This window comes from Calypte anna, chromosome 2, assembly GCF_003957555.1.
Source record: "Calypte anna isolate BGI_N300 chromosome 2, bCalAnn1_v1.p, whole genome shotgun sequence".
In the NCBI taxonomy this organism is placed as follows: Eukaryota; Metazoa; Chordata; class Aves; order Apodiformes; family Trochilidae; genus Calypte; species Calypte anna.
Genome location: NC_044245.1, coordinates 21,569,412 through 21,587,518, shown reverse-complemented (window position 1 = coordinate 21,587,518; position 18,107 = coordinate 21,569,412). Strand labels below are relative to the sequence as shown.

Genomic DNA, 18,107 nt, shown 5'->3' with positions numbered 1-18,107 from the left:
GAGACATCTACTCCTCTTGTACCAGCCAGACCTCATAGCCTGACTGTGGCAGTGAAGCTGGGTCATGTGCCTCTTGTTCTCCCCATGCAATTCTGAGAATGATTAAGGTCCAGAGCTGCAGTTTGAGGAGATGTAGGAAATCTGATATCCCAGGCAAAAAACATTCTTGGCAATTATTTGTTTTAAAATAAAATCCTGCCAGCTTCCTCTAGGATGTCTGAGGAGTCGTGTTCCACGATTTTACAGGGTAGCCTGAGACTCTTATCACGTAATTGCATTTTATTATTTCTGAAACCAAGCTGTATGTGAAAATAGCAATAGAAAGAGATCTTTGATCATATCCTGGGCTTGTTTAGTTTTGGTATCCCTAGTATCAATGGACAGGCAACTGCTTCAGACAGAAACATATTACAGGAGTAGCTGGTCGTCCTCTTTTCATAGCTGATTCCTATTCATCCTTTCTCCAAAGGCCTCACTCTGCTCTCCATTAGTATATGCCTTGTCATAATGTGTTTCATCATTCCAGAAGATGTGTTTTGTACTAGTAACATCCACACACAATTTGAATGTCCAAATAAACTGTTGGCTCTGACTGGTGTTACTACAATGTGAGATTCTACAGTGTACTGCATTTGCATAGACACTCAGTAAATTCACTGGAGTCCATGTGAGTAGTTTTACCCTACATGACCTACTAACTCCTTAGTAGCTCCATTCTGCAAGGCTTGCAGGGGTGAGACTCCCTGGGGATTTTCAAGTATCTTGGTGGATAAAGTGTTGGGGGCAGTAAGATGACAAAAGATTGACTACAGGTGATTATTGTATTCAGAAAGAGTCAAAACAAAAAACAGTTATCATTAGGAATTGAAATGGTCAAATACTTACCCTCTGATCTGTACTTGAGCCACAGCACTGATGTTGATATGGAGGTTGACTAAATTGCTGGTGGGATTAATCTTGTTAGAACTGGAAAAGATATATACAAGGGTTTAAAAGTGTTCTAAGAATTCTAAGTTGTTATATATACAGCACTGAGTACCACAACGCCTAACCATTGGACATATTACAGCATGGCTTGGTATTGCTACTCTCCAGTCTTGTAGGACACTGGTATTTCAATTTTATATTATTTGAACTCATCGCATGTTTAATAATATAATCAACTCAAGGCTCCTTTAAAGAACACTGCACGTGAATTTGATGATACAAATTTATTTAGCTCAGAAAATTTTCATCTTTGTTATCTGTATGAACAGGAGTATTTTACTAGAATACAAGGGAGAAAGGCAGAATTAATGAACAAGATAGACTTTGTTAAAATAAAATTTGCTTTTTTGACTCTCCAAACTTGTGACTTCTTCATGACATTCTCTGAAGAAAAAGAACCAAAATAAACTATTTCTTTACCTTTTTTGTTTTCTCCCCTTCCCTATCCAGTGTTTACAATCCTAATCCCTCTCAGCAATCAAAACAAATCCCTATGTTCAAAGCCTACTGCTCTTACTTGTAGTGAAATGAGGCAACCAGGTGCCATTAATCCCCAGGGAGTGGGCATGAGTTTGTGTTAAGCCCACCTGTGCCTGATTAGGGTGGGCCCCCACTGCACATGAGCAGGATTAGGGGGCCAATAAAAGGTGAGGCTCAAACTCACAGGCTCAGCTCAGTCCTGAGCAAGCCAGCAGAGAGGTCAGTTGCTCTTGGAGCAGTAGCACTGATCCAGGCTAGTCAACCCTGAGGGCTATAGACTCAGAGCACTATTTGTGAGTTTCTGCTGGAACACCTGGTTGGACCTTGGAGCGCTGTGCCCTAAGAGAGGTTCATCTTGCAACACTCACTCATTGTATTTTCTTTTGCTATTGAAAATTCTTAGTAGCAAAAGTAGTTTCTCTTATTTCAAAAGGCCATTCCTATGACCATAGCCCATTCATTAAAAGAAAGGTTTGCAGGTTCAAATTCATGAATACAGTGAACATAAATAATTACAGTCTGAGAATGATCTAATTATGGAATTAATGATACTAAATTTGGAGGGTTTTTTTCAGGCAAGTACTACCTTGCTTCATGGAGAATCAGTTTCTATTACTCCCACAGTTTATTGTTATCACATCTGGGCAGAATCAGTCAAATGGACACATTCAGAAGAGGCCAACATTCCCAGTGACTGACTACTGAGGAGTAAAGGGCAACATTGCTTTGATTCAGGCTTTCTGGTTACAGATTACTAAAATTAGGAGTAGCTGTAATTTGTTTGTAAACCAATGCAGATTGCCCTCAAACACCATTTGAACTTTTGATATAATCCTCTATAGTCTTTGCTTTGAGGTAAAAAATACAAAAATTGCTTAAAGTATAAAAGTTACCATATCACTGATTTGTTAGAAGAAACTGGTCTTCAAGTTGTATGATGGTACTACTTTCTGTAGAATTTTACCATATATATTTGCTATTCAAATCTTGGTTGTGCTTTATGGTATTTTGTAGAGAGGGTAATAGCTTAAATAGAAGTGCCAGGACATCTTCTCTAGGAGGCATATACTTGCCTAGCAAAATCCACACCAGAAGAGCAATCAGATTTCATGCCATGACTCAGCCTCTTGCTTATTTCCTGTAAGCAATGGGAGCACGAGATAGTGCTATCTCCAGAAGTTCAAGCTTATTCCTCAGAAAAGCCTTGTCTCTTTTTCTAAGAAAGTGACATATCCTCAATTCATATTACCTGGAAAGATCTAACTACCCAAAAATCTCTGGACTTCCCCAACTTTACAGCATAAAAAGGTACTGATTAGAGCCTCTGATACTCACTTTAAACTATATTGCTTGCATTAATGACCTGATAGTCAACAGTGGTACGGACAGAGGACCTACAAGGTAAATGTTACATCATCTGTCTCTCTCTGGAGGAGCCCATGTCCAAGTCTGCATGGCCTCCAGCTTGCCAGCCAGACCCCTGGGAGAGTGTGGAAGCTTGATCATGCAGGTCAGTCTCTTCTGTGTTCCCAAATTTCTAAATGTCCTTTCCTTCAAGAGTTACATTCTAGAAACATGACTTAAACATTTTAAATGTCTCAGTTATTTAGTAAAGTGAACATGATCAAGGCCCTCATTAAAAGCCAGACATTAGCAATTAAGCCTCTCTGTGTGAGGCAGGGAGGGCCCCATCAGGAGCTTCCGTGTGTATTAGATGGGGACAGATGGAGAAGAAGCCCTGCCACCTACTGAAAAAGTCCCAGCTTTGTTCTTCCTGTTATCCTAACCCAGCCTGTCCCGTGCTTTTTTGTCCCTGAGGAGGAAGTACAGCCTAGCAAAACCAGAGGATTCTCCAGTAGTAATATTTCACTCCCACAAATGCGTAGGAAACTAACTGAAAAATGATAAAGGTTTACCCTCACAAAAAAAAAAAAAAAAGCTTTTTTCTCTTCATGCCAGTAAATCAGTTGAACAGAGTTTTTAACTGCTGTCCTACTTTCTAAACTGTCATGAAGAAGTGACATGTATTTTTTTCCTCAGAGCATAGTATGTTTTTAAATACAAAACTTTATTTAAAAGTGATTGCTGTTCACTAACTCTGAAATGGAAAAAAAAGTGCAAAATTGGCAAATCTTTAGAAGATCCTTGTAGCACTGACTAAAATCACAAAACCTGAATTTTAACAAAATAAAATACTCAGAATAAATCTAAGACTGATTTTGAATTTTGCTAAAAGCTAACAAAGCTCCAACTCCACAGATCTTCCTGAAGAAAGCCACCACAGGAAAGCCCATGAAATAAATACTGACACTGTAGTTGGAATTACTTTTTTATATATTACACTTCACGTATCATTAGGAATTCAGAATTTAAATAACCATACTCTTGAAAAAACATCTGACCTTTTTATCTGTAGCTCAAAATTGATGCTGAAATCTGCATTTTCAAAATGCTGAACAGAAAATCGAATGCCTGTAGAGAACTAAGAAACAAAACAATACATTACTAAAAATGTTTGATCTCTCCATATTATGAATGCAGCACAGTTGAACATTGCATTTTAACAGATTTGTACAGGATATTGTTTCTTTTTAAAATTACTATGAAATATCATCTACTTGTTTTCAGGAAAACATACCATCCTGCCTGTGTGTCACCAGATGGAAGACTTGGCTGGACAGAGGAAAGACCAAAAGGAACAGAGAAGGATACTACTGAGAACTCAGCAGTGGGTCCTTCTTCCCACATCCAGTCAGTTTTTGCTTTACTTTGCCAAGTTAAAGGAAAATTATAGCTGTCTGGCACCTCTCATCCCTGACTCCATCCATGCATGCCTTTGACCAGGTCTCCAGAGTTTCCTTCTCCCCCCCTTGTTGTCTCTCTATAGCTGTGACATTTGAGCTCCATGCTTCAGGTGCTGTGGGGCTGACTGATCATCTGGTTTTCTCCTCCAGGCTAAATTAGTAGCAATTTGATTTTTCAGTTTGATTATTGTCTACTTGGCATACTTCCCTTAACATACCTGGAGTAGCATTGTCAGCAACAAGACAGGACAAACCAATGTAGAGTTTTATGTTTGGGATCAAGATTCAGTATCATTTCAGACAGTTAAGCAACTCCTTTCCCCCAACACTTATTTTAAAATTTTTTTTTTAACTGAAAAAGTTTTCTTTTAAACCTCCATCTTTCTTTCCTCTATTGCAGTGGTGAATCTCAATCCATCTCCAGAACAAGACTTTGCTAGGGTGTTTTGATTATTTCTTTCAGCTGTCCCATGCAATAAAAGCAATATTGTCAATGTGACAGATAAGGCAAATTTAAATCTTTGAATTCTGATCATTTTAATGCCATAGTTATAAGCTAATCTCTCTTTCTGGAAGCAAAATCTTTACAATGAAAGGAGAGTGCTCATTAAATTAAACAGAAGCTAAATAGCTGATTAGGACTAGAAACATAAGCTATTTTTAAGAGTACTTTGTGGAGATTATTTTATTATTATTTCATCCACCTTTAAAAATAGAACACATTTTTTTAAATCTCTGAGACAATTTCCAATTATTCAGTTCAGCATTTCTCTTACTAAGCAGTCTATATAAACTTGTTTCCACTTACAGCAAGAAAAAGATTTGGTGAACCAAAGTCAAAATTTTCCTCAGATAAGCAGACACGAAGTAAAATTTTGATGATCTGTTATACCCCTAAGGCTTAATCTCTTACTTAATACTGAAACACACTCCTACTGCATGAGTCTAACAAGCTGCAGATGTTGCCTCTGAGTGGCTGTATGACTATTGACACTGCTTGTAATAATGGGGTAGAGATGCTCACATGCCCTTGATGAAAACCCACAGAAGCCACAGAAGCTGAATTTCCTTGAGCTTGTAACTTAGCAATCACTCAACCTCCTTATTTTAATAGGACATTCATTTTACTAGAACAGCTTAGTGTTATTTAAAATTTTCCAAGTGATACTAGTTTCCTTAAAATTGCATTTTTTACATGTTAGTAGCTTCATGATATTTCTGCCATTACTGGTAAACTTTAATCTGTTGCATTTGACAGGATCTAAAAATAAGCTGCATGACTGAGGGGTAGCTTTTTTTGAAGTGTCTTGCAGTACATGTGACAGAGAAAGCCTCTCTGCACTTGAAGAATCAGTTTGGTACAAGGTGAGAAACAGGTAAGATCTTCCAACCCCCACAGTCTTTTAACCTTATTTCTATGAATTTCTATTTCAGAAAATTTCTAAGCTGTTCCAAAATTTCTGAATTGTTTTATGAGAATTTATAGTAAAATCTAGATCTCCCTTGCAGAGACTGATGAAGAGGCATCAGGAAGCTTGTCAGTATGATCCATTCTAGGTCATAAATAAATACTTTGAATACTCCTTGACAGTGACTTTGTATCACAGATGTTTACATTGTATTCTGGGCCACAAGGCATGACTTCCTGGATTTTTTTCATCTTTTTTATTTTATTATTTTTTTTAAATCACAAAGTTATTACTAAAAAAAAAATAAGTAATTTTTGTGGCCATAAAGGGATTTGATTTTCAAAAAGTCAGAGTATGTACCAGTTTTGATGACAGTAATGTGTTTTGAAGATTTGAAGGGTCAGACAACTCTAGTCTGCTGCAGTAATATCCCATGAGTTATATCACAAACTCCTGATATAACCCTCATACTCAGAAGATGATCTTGGAGAGTTCAAGAATCCTAGGATCTCAGGGTGTTGAGAAGTCATTACAGTGATCCAACAGTTTGGAGTTCTAGCAATGTTTGATTTTACACTCACCCCTCCCTCCCCACCCCCTCACAACTTTCACAAGAAGCCCCTTTCGGACCAAATGTTTTGAGAGTAACTGATCTCCTGCCAGACCAGAATTGATTTTCAAAACTGGAAATAGATCAGAGCAGCCTTTTGTGATCTATGCAATTTGTACAAAGGGCTGGTATTTCGCTGTTGGAAGTACATTTGCCATCATAAATACATTTGGACTGAAAAATCTCAAATCCTTCACCTTTACTAAGCTTCCAGGGGAGTTGGCTTCAAAAATAAATTTAGGCTTCAAGCTTTTACTCACTACTATCAAACACTTTCACCATCTGTCTTTGTGATCTATCTTCATATGCCTTAATTTTCAAGGGTTGCGTTTTTTATTATAAACCCAAATATCCTTAAACATGTTATAAACCTTGCTGTTTCATTCTGCTGCTTTAAGCCTCTGTTTATGATTTTGCTTACAAATACTGGTCATGTGCATTTATGGCAGCCCTACAGCTAATTCTGAAGAAAACTAGGATTAGTTATGCTGTGAGAATTCAGAAGGAGACAGGTGAGAGCAGTACTTCTTTACTGGCCACCAAAAAGCATTCCTGAAGCCTTCATGCTGCTAGCATTTTGGGTCAAAGAGGATGCAGAAACATATCTTTGTATTCAAAGAGAGGAATGTGAAATAGGGACAAGTGATGACAATTACAGAAGACATACCACTTTTTAAATCTCCCAGTCTATGTTTACTCCTTATCTGATAACCATCATCAGTCATTATTCACTTCCCCTTTTTTTTTAAAAAAAAAAAGCTACCGCTATTCCATCTGATATGTAGTATGATTTACAAATAGCTATACTGGAAAAATATTTAGATAACATTAATAACTTGAAGGAAAACTTGACTCTAACCAGATTTCCATCATAAGTGATAAATGCTAAGACCATCCTTATGCACTCAAGATGAGAATCAGGCTAAAGAACCTGTTCTTTACTATCTATATCTTAAGTAGAAAGAATACTAGAAGGGAGAAATAAACAGATCACATTATAGATTAGGATAATCTTCTCACCATACTAATGCAACTTCTGTGACTTAAACTGAGTCCTCATTTTCTTTAGAGTAAGTGAAGAAAACAACAGGCTCCAGCATCATTCATCTTTTAGAAAAACAAACTGTCAGTTTTTCAAAAGCACAGTTCTGCCTCTTATAACACCAAAAATTTCCTGTCCAAGTAAATACTTTGCTTTAGGTACTGCTTATTGGAATACATTCTGCTAATTGAATAGTTTTCCATTTGCTCTCCTTTAAAATTCAATTAGATGACAATCAGAAAATGCATCTGGTTTTCCCTTACGTTTGCGCCGGCTGCCATGGGGTTCCCAAGATCACAAACCACCATCCTAGTTTCATTTTCCATCTTGTAATCACAGCTCAATACACGCAGTGCCTGTAACAAAAGGACACCAACACAGGGGTCAGAGATCACAGTGAAATAGATCCAGTAGGGAAAGTGATGCCTTTTTGACTGTGACATTTCTTTTGATTTCACACACCTGCTCACTGCACTTATCAGAATATTTAATTGGTTTCTGTCAGACAATGGAACAAACTGATGCCAGGGAAAAACAAACAGGAGAGTTTCCCAGTACTTTAAGAGCCCACAATGAGATCATTCTGTTTCTAGTTTTAATATACTGCATTGTTGCTGTGAATCATTCCCAGAGGCATTATAACTCGGTGGAGAAAAAAGAGTAGGCAAAACTGGGTGAGGAGAACAGGACTCACACTAATTGCAACAATTGTATTATCCATCACTGTAAGTCTCTATAATGAAACCATGGTATTGGCAGAACTTTATTATGGACTAAGTCTAGAACTTCATTTTCCAACATATTGTTAGTACTTAGAACTTCAAATACTTCTGTAAAAACATAAGCTGTTACCTGTGTTTATAATTTCACAACAAAGGAGATGTGAGTTTCTGATGATTTCACATTATCAGAAATTAAGGTTCTTGTTGTTTATAGCAATAAGTAAAAATTATCAGTTTTCCCAGTAACTATTCATTTGAAGTCCAGTTTATACCTAACATTTCTCAGGCAGTTTTATTTGACAACTTTGAGGATATGCTCACCTAACTTCCCTCTAAAACTCTCAATGTAAATGTATCTTATATTTGGTTTTTGGTTTTAAACCCTTTAGTTTTCCCTCTATGTTATCATCTGTAACCAAAACAGACTGTATAAAAAGGAGGTAGCGTGGCAGAACAGTGGAAGTTAGGAGATACAGATTAAGAAAAAGCAAACAAAATGCTTGAGATTTTTTCATTTTTGTTTTTTCTCTCAGGCATATTCAGTAAAAGAAAATACTTTAACCTATGTGCAGAAGTTAACCAGCTTTGTAAAAGCAGGATGCAGCCAGTTTTTTGCTGTAAGGCTCACCCACTGCCCTTCCTCTTATTTGTGATTTTCACAGATTAAGCAATATGCGCAAGGTCATGCTCTTCCATTTAAAAAGAGCTGGGAAATCTCCAGACCACAACCAATTAATTCCTATCTATAAAAAGCCAGCATGGAAATGCTGACTTAATAATTTCCCAAGATTAAAAGAAAAGACAGGATACATCCTAAAAGGAGCCTATGTGAAGCACACCCTCAGTATACACTTCACTGAATTGACACTTTTACAATTTGCTAGGAGGAAATAAAGTTTGTTACTCAGCATCTCTAGTGCACTAATACCCTTTCCAAGCTATTCCAGAGTTGGGACTGGCAGATTTTTACACTCTTCCCAGCTGGTAAATAAGAGGTAGGGAGCAATGTATGGGAGCAGAGAAGGTGTTAACACAGTTGAAAACAAACAGTCTGGAAAATTATTCATTTTAGCTTGATGTGTAGAGTTATAGTTTTAATTTGAAAGTGGGAGGTGTGTGAAATTGAGGCTTAAATGTTAAATATTCATCTAAATTTGAGATTTTGCAGTTTCTTTATTAATATTGTACTGCACATCACTTCAGACTAAATCAGCCCTTATCAAGCAATCTTTTGTCCTGTAAAAGCCTGAGCAAATACAAGAGTTTTGCAAGTAGGCTTTCTGCAATTTGGAGGCCATGCTCTTAGACTGAAAATGAATTACAGAATTTATATGATCAGCATCACAAAAGCTAATTTCTGCAGCCTGAAGATGTGACAAAGTGTCAGCTGCAGTAGTATTTTCTCACTACTGAGATTTATTGCTTTTGTTTTTTCACTGATCACCTTTCTGAAGTGATTAAGTACAAAACATGAAAATTAAAACCAGGCAGGAAGCCAGCAAGAGCAGAGATTCACACACCCAGTACTATCAGTATCATTGAGTTCACATGTAACTCAGCCAGACAGAAGGTTTTGCCACAGAACCCTCCTACCTGCCACTGGTAGCAATTTATATTTTTATAGCAACACATGGTCTTTTTGGCAGTCTTGAGCAGAAGCAAAACCCCAACAATTAACATGTGTGCTCCCAGAGTGCATTTTAACTAAGAAAATGATTGGATGCTTTAAGTAATCCAGTCAGCCTACAAAGCTGAAACTGGTGGTCTTCATGATGAATTACTAATTGATACCAGAATAGTTAAGCACAACAGGCTTCAGTGCAACACCTCCTCCCTTTCCTTGATCAACACCTTCCAATCTTATTTTCCGAGGAAAAGTGGATTTATAAGGTGCCAGGTGCCACAATCTAGCTTCTCATCTAGCTGATTTACGAAGAATAAGTGTTCATCCTCTTAAAGCTCAAATCACTTTCAATCTAGCTAGCCAACGTATTATTCCAAGAATTTGCAGGTAAGACAAGAATGTTTCAGGTCTTGTTCCTGTTTTATGGGAGAGGCATGGGAATAATGGCTCAGTCTTTATCCATGGCAATATATAAATCTGGTTGTGATCTGCAACAACTCCGAAGTTCCTGGCCTGCACAGAGACAGTTATGCTAAAATACATTATGGTTTTTAATGTGGAATAAATACCTATTTGGGCTTTGTATCTGCCTGATTTATTTCTACCAACTATTTCACATGAATTTTGGTTCCAGCCATTGCTACTAAGGCAGGACTGAACTGCTCAACATGGGGAACCCTCTCACTGGGCAAAGGATTAGTGCACGGTATTTAGGCAATGGCTTTGGCTTCAAACATACAATCAGGCTATTGTAGTGTAAGAATGTGTATACTACCTGGATCTACTGCTGGCCATGGAAATGTGAGGTAATACAATGTGTTATCTATTTTCATTGCAGCTAATTCCAGTAACTCCACATCTACTGCATATGGATAGCTATTGTGAGCCCAGGAGTTCCTTGTAACTAATTAAAACTGTGGCTATTTGCTCATTTACCTGGTCACTGGATTTTCTAAGAGTTTCTACAATATGACACATTTGATTTAACTGTAAGTCACTGTATTTCATTAATCAACTTCTGACAGGTGGAAGTATAAATATGTCCAAGAATCAACAAAACTTCAAAATCACATCCTTGACCTCAAACTTTAAGATCACATGCACTCACTTGGCTATCCACCTGCCTATGAATCTTCAGTCAACTTCTTGACTTCAGCAATTTCTGAGTGTAATTCGAATGATACCAAATAACTTCCCCCCCCCCCAAAATAAAAAAAAAAAGGTTGGACAGGAAGCACTTAAAGGAAAAATATGTTTCTCTAGCAGACAGACTCAATCAATGGTAGCCCCACTATAAGTAGCCTAATATACTCTATGAGTATAGTTACTTTGAATGAGTAAATTTATATTGAAATGATGGCAGCATAATACAATGATTTGATCCCAAAGGTCTGTGGGTCCATGCCTCAGAGTACCTACAGACCAAGAGAGTTTTCTGCTGTATACCTCAGTGTTTACTGCACAGCAGTGTGATAATTTCTTCTCTGCTTTAGTCAAGCAGTTCAAATTGATGTCTTTTTAAAAGATTCGTACATTGAATTAACTGAATTTTTCTCTCATTTATATTCATTTATACTAGGCCCCAAAAGAATTTGCTTGTCCTGGTAACATGAACTTTGATACCTAGGATTCTGATCACTCTGGGGGTAAAAAATGAAAAAACCTGATAACTCTTGGTTTGAGTGCTCTAATTACTGTAAATTTATACAGATGGTCAAATTACTTAATTTGTACATTTAGACAGTATACAATAAATAGAAATCAGAACAAGAAGATTATAAAATTATATCTGAGTTTAAAAACTTGTTTTTCCTCTCAAAATTTTCTTTTTAGATTACAAAGACTGTACTCTTATGTTTACAGCCGTTTTAAGCGACATATGGCAGTACAGAAAAGCAACTGAATACATAACAAGAACCAGCCTCCACCAGCAGTTAAATACCAGCAAGTCTTTTTGAATAAAATCACAATATAAATTTTTACCAAATGCACTTAGGAGTGAATTTTTTAGTCTATTTAATGGAACCACAAAACCATGAAGACTGTAGTTTTAAAAATACATACTACATTTTAAAAGCAGTAGAAAAAATAAATTTGCTTTCAGTAACATGTGCAATCTTTTAAATCAGACCTGCAATGTGGAAGGGAGGGCACTAAGAATGACATAGCTAGCAGGACTATTGTTTTGATCCTTCTCAGGGAGAGCATAATGACAAGAGAATAAGAAATAAATTACGTGTTGTAGTGAAGGAAGTAAATGCAGGCAAAACAAAACATTTTTTACATAAATTCAGAAAGATCCAGAACTAGTCTTGTAAAAAATGTATTCTATTTTCCATGAAATCTGAATAAAATAAAAAACTTGCATTATGTTTCCTGGGCTTTTAAAACTTATTTTTGAAAGCAAAAGAACATTAAGACTCTTTCAGAACCCATTCAAGATTCTTCTTAGTCTTCCAAAGCACTAGAATCTCCCATTTCTTTTATCCTTCCTTTCCCCATGAGACCACCCTTCTGGCACTACACAATTCCCTATTTCTAAAATAATGAAAACCTGAGTGATTTCTGTCCAGTTGAAATTATAGATACTAAACAATTTGTGTTGTGAGTTTTGGAATAAGTGCTTTCCCTGACATCCTTGGAAATGGGCAAAAGAAGAGCCAAATATTCCTAAAGAGAAACGTAAGAAAAATATAACCAGGTGTAGCATATTAAAGAGAACTCGGCTATCTAAGTTTTGTAGATCACAGTCCAAAAAAGATGCTACACTATGAGAATAAAAGAAATTGTCTGGCAGCTTTACCTATTTGTTTTGTGCACAAAGATATGCTTCTGAGGAATAAGGTTGCAGAGAATTTCTTTATTTTCATCTTTGTTGACATCATTAATTCCTGTAATTTTTTTCAAACTTGGTTAAAAGCCCATTAAAAAGACACTGACAGAAGGAGAGTAAGGAAATGCCTTTTAAGTTACTTTCAACTTCCTTAAAAACATTTGTCTTTAGAATGGAAATTAACTTGCTTTCTCCCACTCTCACCCTTGAGGCCTTTCTGAACATTCCAGGCACTGATAGAATAAAGCAAGCTCATGTTGCAACAGCTTGGGAGATTTATGTGCAGATGAGGCAATTCAGACTTGCTCTCCAACAGAGAATCCATAGACACTCTGCTTGTTTGCAAGGCAGTGTTTTGATTTTGCTCTTAAAAAACAAACAGACCAAAAAAGGAGACACTGTATGCTCAGTACAGCTCAGCAGGACTTCAGTCAACCTTAGTCCTTCTGTGAACACCAGCACATTTTACGATGGAACTGCTTTTCTGCCTATCCATAAGATAAAATATTTGACTACAAAGGAAATAAATTCTCTCAAGTTTATACTGCAGTTAATATTCAACTATTTAGGATATCAGAGACTGGGGTATTATTAGTAATGGCAAAACACTGGTGTGCTGGGAACATGAGATAGAGATGCCCAAGTGTCTGGGGTTCATGGAGCTCATTAACTCTGACTGAGAGCTGGTACCATAGCATTGACGGTAGGAAGCACTCAAGGGATTCTGCACTATCGTTCCCAGGTATTTGCAGGGTTTACTGCTTCCAAATCTGATTGATGTGAATACTTAGAAGAAATGTGACAGTATTTGTGTGCTACTATAACTAAGTTAATAGCAAGGAGCTGAACCTGAGCTGGCTCTGAACAGAATGATCCTGGCCTTTCCATCTTCTGGCTAATCTTTAGCCTGGACTGTGTAAGCAAGGACAGTTGACAGTCAATGGTACCTCCCTTCCTAATACTTGCTGCTATCATCTGGAATAGCCTATGTAGGTTACCTTTCTTCTCAGTTCTTCTGCTTTATTATCACTAACATTCTGGTTTTCATTTACCTTGTTGCTGCGTTCAACTCCAGTGTAATCTGCTTCAGGTGGAATCTTTATATGCAGCTCAGCTTCATAGGCTCCTTCCCCATCATTTCTTGGATTTATTATGAGCATGACACAGTTTTCTTCTCCAATTATTAGCTGATCTTTATCTCTATATAGAACATATTACTTGTCAGGAGTTAAAACATACACAATTATGATTTATGTTTGATTAAGCTACAAGAACATTTTACTCTAATAGCATCTGTTCTGAAAAATAGTCTATGAAAACAGAATAAACACATTTTTCATAAAAAATGACTCCATGGGAAAGTATGCCAGCACCCAGGCATAAAAGACATCAAGAGAAAACACCACCTTGAACCATCAAAGTGAACTACTAAAGAACTTAAATTTCACTGCATAAAATTTCAGGGCCTGACTACTTTCTAACCAGAAAGAAGTATCTAGTGGAGAAATCACTTGCCACAGGGATCTCATCAACATTGCTTTCTGGAGGGCACAAGGGTGGTGGGATTCCAGTTTTCCTCTTGTGCCTGTTGTAAAATGAACAATGGCAGAAGATCTCATGAGACCTGCAATAGCACTGTGCCCTTTCCTTTCATAGCTATGTACTGATTTTCATGGTACAGAGTCAGATAACTGTTAAGAGTTTCTCTACTGGTCCTGCATGGTATATTTGTTCCTTCACAGGAAGAATTGTTGCCATGTTTTGAAACTTATTCTGCAATGCATTTACTCAACTGTATACTCAGTTCTCGAGAACCGTGTCCCACGTTCAAAGACACTGGCACACTGAAATAAAGGAATTTAAAATCTCATTTGAACAGCAATTTGTATTATCTCCTGGCATTCAGAGAAGAAGAATCACTCCCGACAAACACTTGAAAGCTGTATTTTCTCTGATAGATGTTAAACATAATTTATCTGTCTGACAAAGATATATTTTCAAGTATATATGACTCAATTTCTTGGTTTCCTAGATGAAACAGACGTACAAATTAAAATCCAGAAATTGGGTAAGAACAAGTAACTATAGCAAACTGCAGAACTGTGTTCTACATATTTCATTATGATAAAGCAGTTAGAAGTTTCTGGATTTTGCTATACACAGAATAATTTATTTTATTTTACTTACGGCATAGCAGAAAGCTGCAAGTCAGGAATGCACAAGTTGTCCTCTCCACAGTCAACCAGAATGTAGGCCTGTATTGTTGCAACATAAAAATAATACAGTTAATATTCACAGTCCAACACTTCAAAGTCCGAATAATTTAATTAAATATCACTAATCTAAATGTCTTAAACATCCCTAGCATTGCCCTAATGAATTAATCTCTTTTTCCTTTCTATAAATTCCTTTCCACATGAGTAGCTGGAGACTATTTAGACTGTCAACTACATCCTTAGCAGAACAATATACTCTTTTAGGCCCTTTTCCACACTAACTTGGCTTAAATATTCCAAAATGCAATCAAAACAATGAACACAACAAAGTTTTGGAAATCCTTTAAAGAACTCCTGGTTCTATATATATATTCAATCTACATTTTGAATCAATTAAATGCTTGTTGTGTCATTTCTGGGCATGATATTCTCTTCTATGGAAGTTGACACACATTGTATTTGTAAATGCTTTCACATTTATATACAGAGAATGTGGCATACAAAATTCATACCTGTTCTGTTACTGAGTTTTTCTGGTAATAGTTCAGCATTGGCTTCACAGTCAAGGTATCTTCAAAACCAGATTCATCCAAACTATAATTCAAGCTTATATTGATAGGAGATAATTTATCTCTGAATTCTGTTTCATCCTGTGAGTGACAAACACATAATAAAAACAATTAGTTTAATATAATTATTTCAGATTGGTATGGTACGACAACAGATTCAGACTTCAGTCTTTATTGAAGGTAACGATATGGCTCTTATACAGCTGCTGGCTTAATTCTGGCTATATGCAATGTCATTAGGAAAGCAAAGTGACTCAGCAGTCACTGGAATGCCCAGAACACATTGCCTCCACAGCCCCACATCTGCAAGAAGCTGGCTAAGATGAGTAGACTGAGATTTTTTAAAAGCATTAGCCTAAAATGAAGCTGCTTAAAAGAGACACACAAAACCAACTCCTGTCAGCTGCTTCCCACCTTCCTTTTGGAACCGAGGAAGGACATGTGTGGATTTGTGGAGGTAATATTGCTGTTTTGTTCCATAACCAAGAATTTATATGGATTAGCAATGGTAAAACTCTGCCAGCTTTATTGCCTGGATAAATACTTCCTTGCATACTGCTTGTGACTTCACCATTCATCTCCCACTGTGTTTCTAGGACCATCCTTGGAATCTGCTTCAACAGCATGAGGTAATTCCAGCTGCAAGTAACTAATGATCCTTTCTCCTTCACAAATCAGTTCCATGGTTGTAGTTTTTTTAAGAAACATTCTAAAATATCCTAAAAATATTTTTAGCTATGAGTTTTATGCAATACTGCTGGTGAAACTCCTTTAAAATATCTGTTGGAACTGAACCGACATTGCATTTAACATGTTCAGCTGATTATCCTACTGTGCATACTATATTGACAGCAATCTTGAATTTTGGGTATCCGGAGATGCAGTATTTAATCAGAACTTCCAGAAGTGCATGTAATGAATGTATTTGTACAGAGAGGAACTATATACTCTTCTTCAAAGGAAGACTTTTTTCTGTAATTACATTGACAAAAGATGAACCAAAGATTTAAACAGGAAATTTTGCCAAGGTAGAAGAATGTTCTGGACACCCAGATGAGGCCTTTCTTGTCTCACATTTCTGCTATTTTTAGATCTAAGAAAAATGGAAACAGTTCTTCCTTTTCTAGTATCTCCTTTTTACAGTTATTGTCTTTAAGTCCCTGATACTAACCAAATGATGATTGACAGGCCAAAATATTTTAACCAACTTACTCTGAGATAAACAAGGAAGTCTTGGCAATGAAGATGTTTCTGTCTTTCCATCACAATGGAGAAGTAATGATGTGACTGATGGTAATCAAAGAAGAGGGTCCTCTTAACAGCTCCTTTCTGTTTCAAAGAATCTAATTGCAATTCACCTTTCAGCACTGAAGGATACATGTAAATCAAATATTTATTTAACATGGAAAGAAAGAAGAGTAAACAATTCATTACATATTATAGTTAATTATTCAAAGAAAGTCTCCCAGGTAAAACTAATCCACACTTTAAGTGTACTTAGCAGCACACTAGTTATTGATCCAGCATATAGGATGTGTAATTTAAGCTTCCTCGTTTCATTTATAGGTCATACATGTGCAGGACTTCCATCTATTTCAAATATTTGATTTTTTTTTTGAAAGAGCAAATTCTTCAACAGGGCATATTATTGGATTTGTTAGGAAAATGGTTTAAACTGAATAAAAATCCTTTAAGTGAATAATACAAGCTTTGTGTCATGTATCTGGATCTATATATTCTCAACTCTAGTCTTAGGAGGTTCTTACTCCTACCACTTTTCAAGGTGTAAGACAAAATACATCTGAAATGAAGGGGGCCAGAATAAATTATAGCAATAAAAAACATTTCTTACCTATCTGATCTGAAATACTTTGACCGTCAAAGTCTGTGCAGACTCTTACAGTAAAGCTATTATAAAAAAAAAAAAAAAGTCATTATTAGCAGAATGAGAGCTGACCTGGGAATCAACAGTTCCCAAGTCTTTTCCACTACTCTGTAAGGCAAGTAATAGATTGGCAGTTATACTAAACAACTGATAGAAGAATCCTCTTATAATCTTACTGGATAGTATCTTCTAACAAGACTTAGAATAAAAATTAATTTTAAACCCATAAAAACTATCTATGCTTACAGAAAAGTTTCACTCTGTAATCAATCTATACAGCTTATATAAAGAGAAACAAAAATAAATAAAAAAAACTGAATTGCATCTTTAAAAAGCTTTCAAGAATTATCCTGGATGACTAGAGAAGCAGCTAAACTGACACTTGTTGATGCATATATGCATATATATGCAGGGCATACTTCCCTGGTGGCTGACAAAACAAGAAATATGTCACTGGAAAGATCCTCTTGATTTCTGCTTGCTCCACAAGGAGTTATTTCTCCACACCATTATTCACAAAGAATCCCCATATATTGTAAGAACATTAATCGTGTGAAAGATTTGGGACTTCCTAAAACTTCCAAGTGTTCCCAATTAGCAGTCATTCTTATAGAATATTGCCATGGTTTCAGAAAATATTTTGGTTTGTATATGCAAGACTCAGCAAAACAAGGACTGTAGTTCAGCATTGGAAGAAGTGAAATTAGCTTAGGTTAAACAAAAACAGCTGAATTAGCTGTTGCTCTTAATCTCCTCCGTACTGTTATATTACATACTAACTTCTCCGTCCAGTGAAGTCTGAACCAGTAACATAATCATTAAAATAATCTGCAATCACATTCTAATTGTGTCTTTGCTTCCTCTGACAAATGTAATGAGACTGTGCCACATCTGGAATTCATGGAACTCTCATGACCTTCTTAAAT

At 36.4% G+C, this 18,107-nt stretch overlaps 1 protein-coding gene across 1 annotated transcript in view; it reads right to left on the bottom strand.

Moving 5' to 3' along the window:
* Positions 1-18,107, bottom strand: part of ITGA8 (integrin subunit alpha 8) — a 100,716-nt gene that overhangs the window by 33,339 nt on the left and 49,270 nt on the right. The window contains exons 16-23 of the mRNA XM_030445969.1: positions 17,149-17,204; positions 16,509-16,663; positions 15,240-15,377; positions 14,699-14,766; positions 13,564-13,711; positions 7,596-7,688; positions 3,870-3,949; positions 886-966 (exon numbers count right to left, since the gene is read on the bottom strand). Coding sequence (XP_030301829.1) covers positions 886-966; positions 3,870-3,949; positions 7,596-7,688; positions 13,564-13,711; positions 14,699-14,766; positions 15,240-15,377; positions 16,509-16,663; positions 17,149-17,204 — 819 coding nt within the window. The remainder of the gene's footprint in view (positions 1-885; positions 967-3,869; positions 3,950-7,595; positions 7,689-13,563; positions 13,712-14,698; positions 14,767-15,239; positions 15,378-16,508; positions 16,664-17,148; positions 17,205-18,107) is intronic.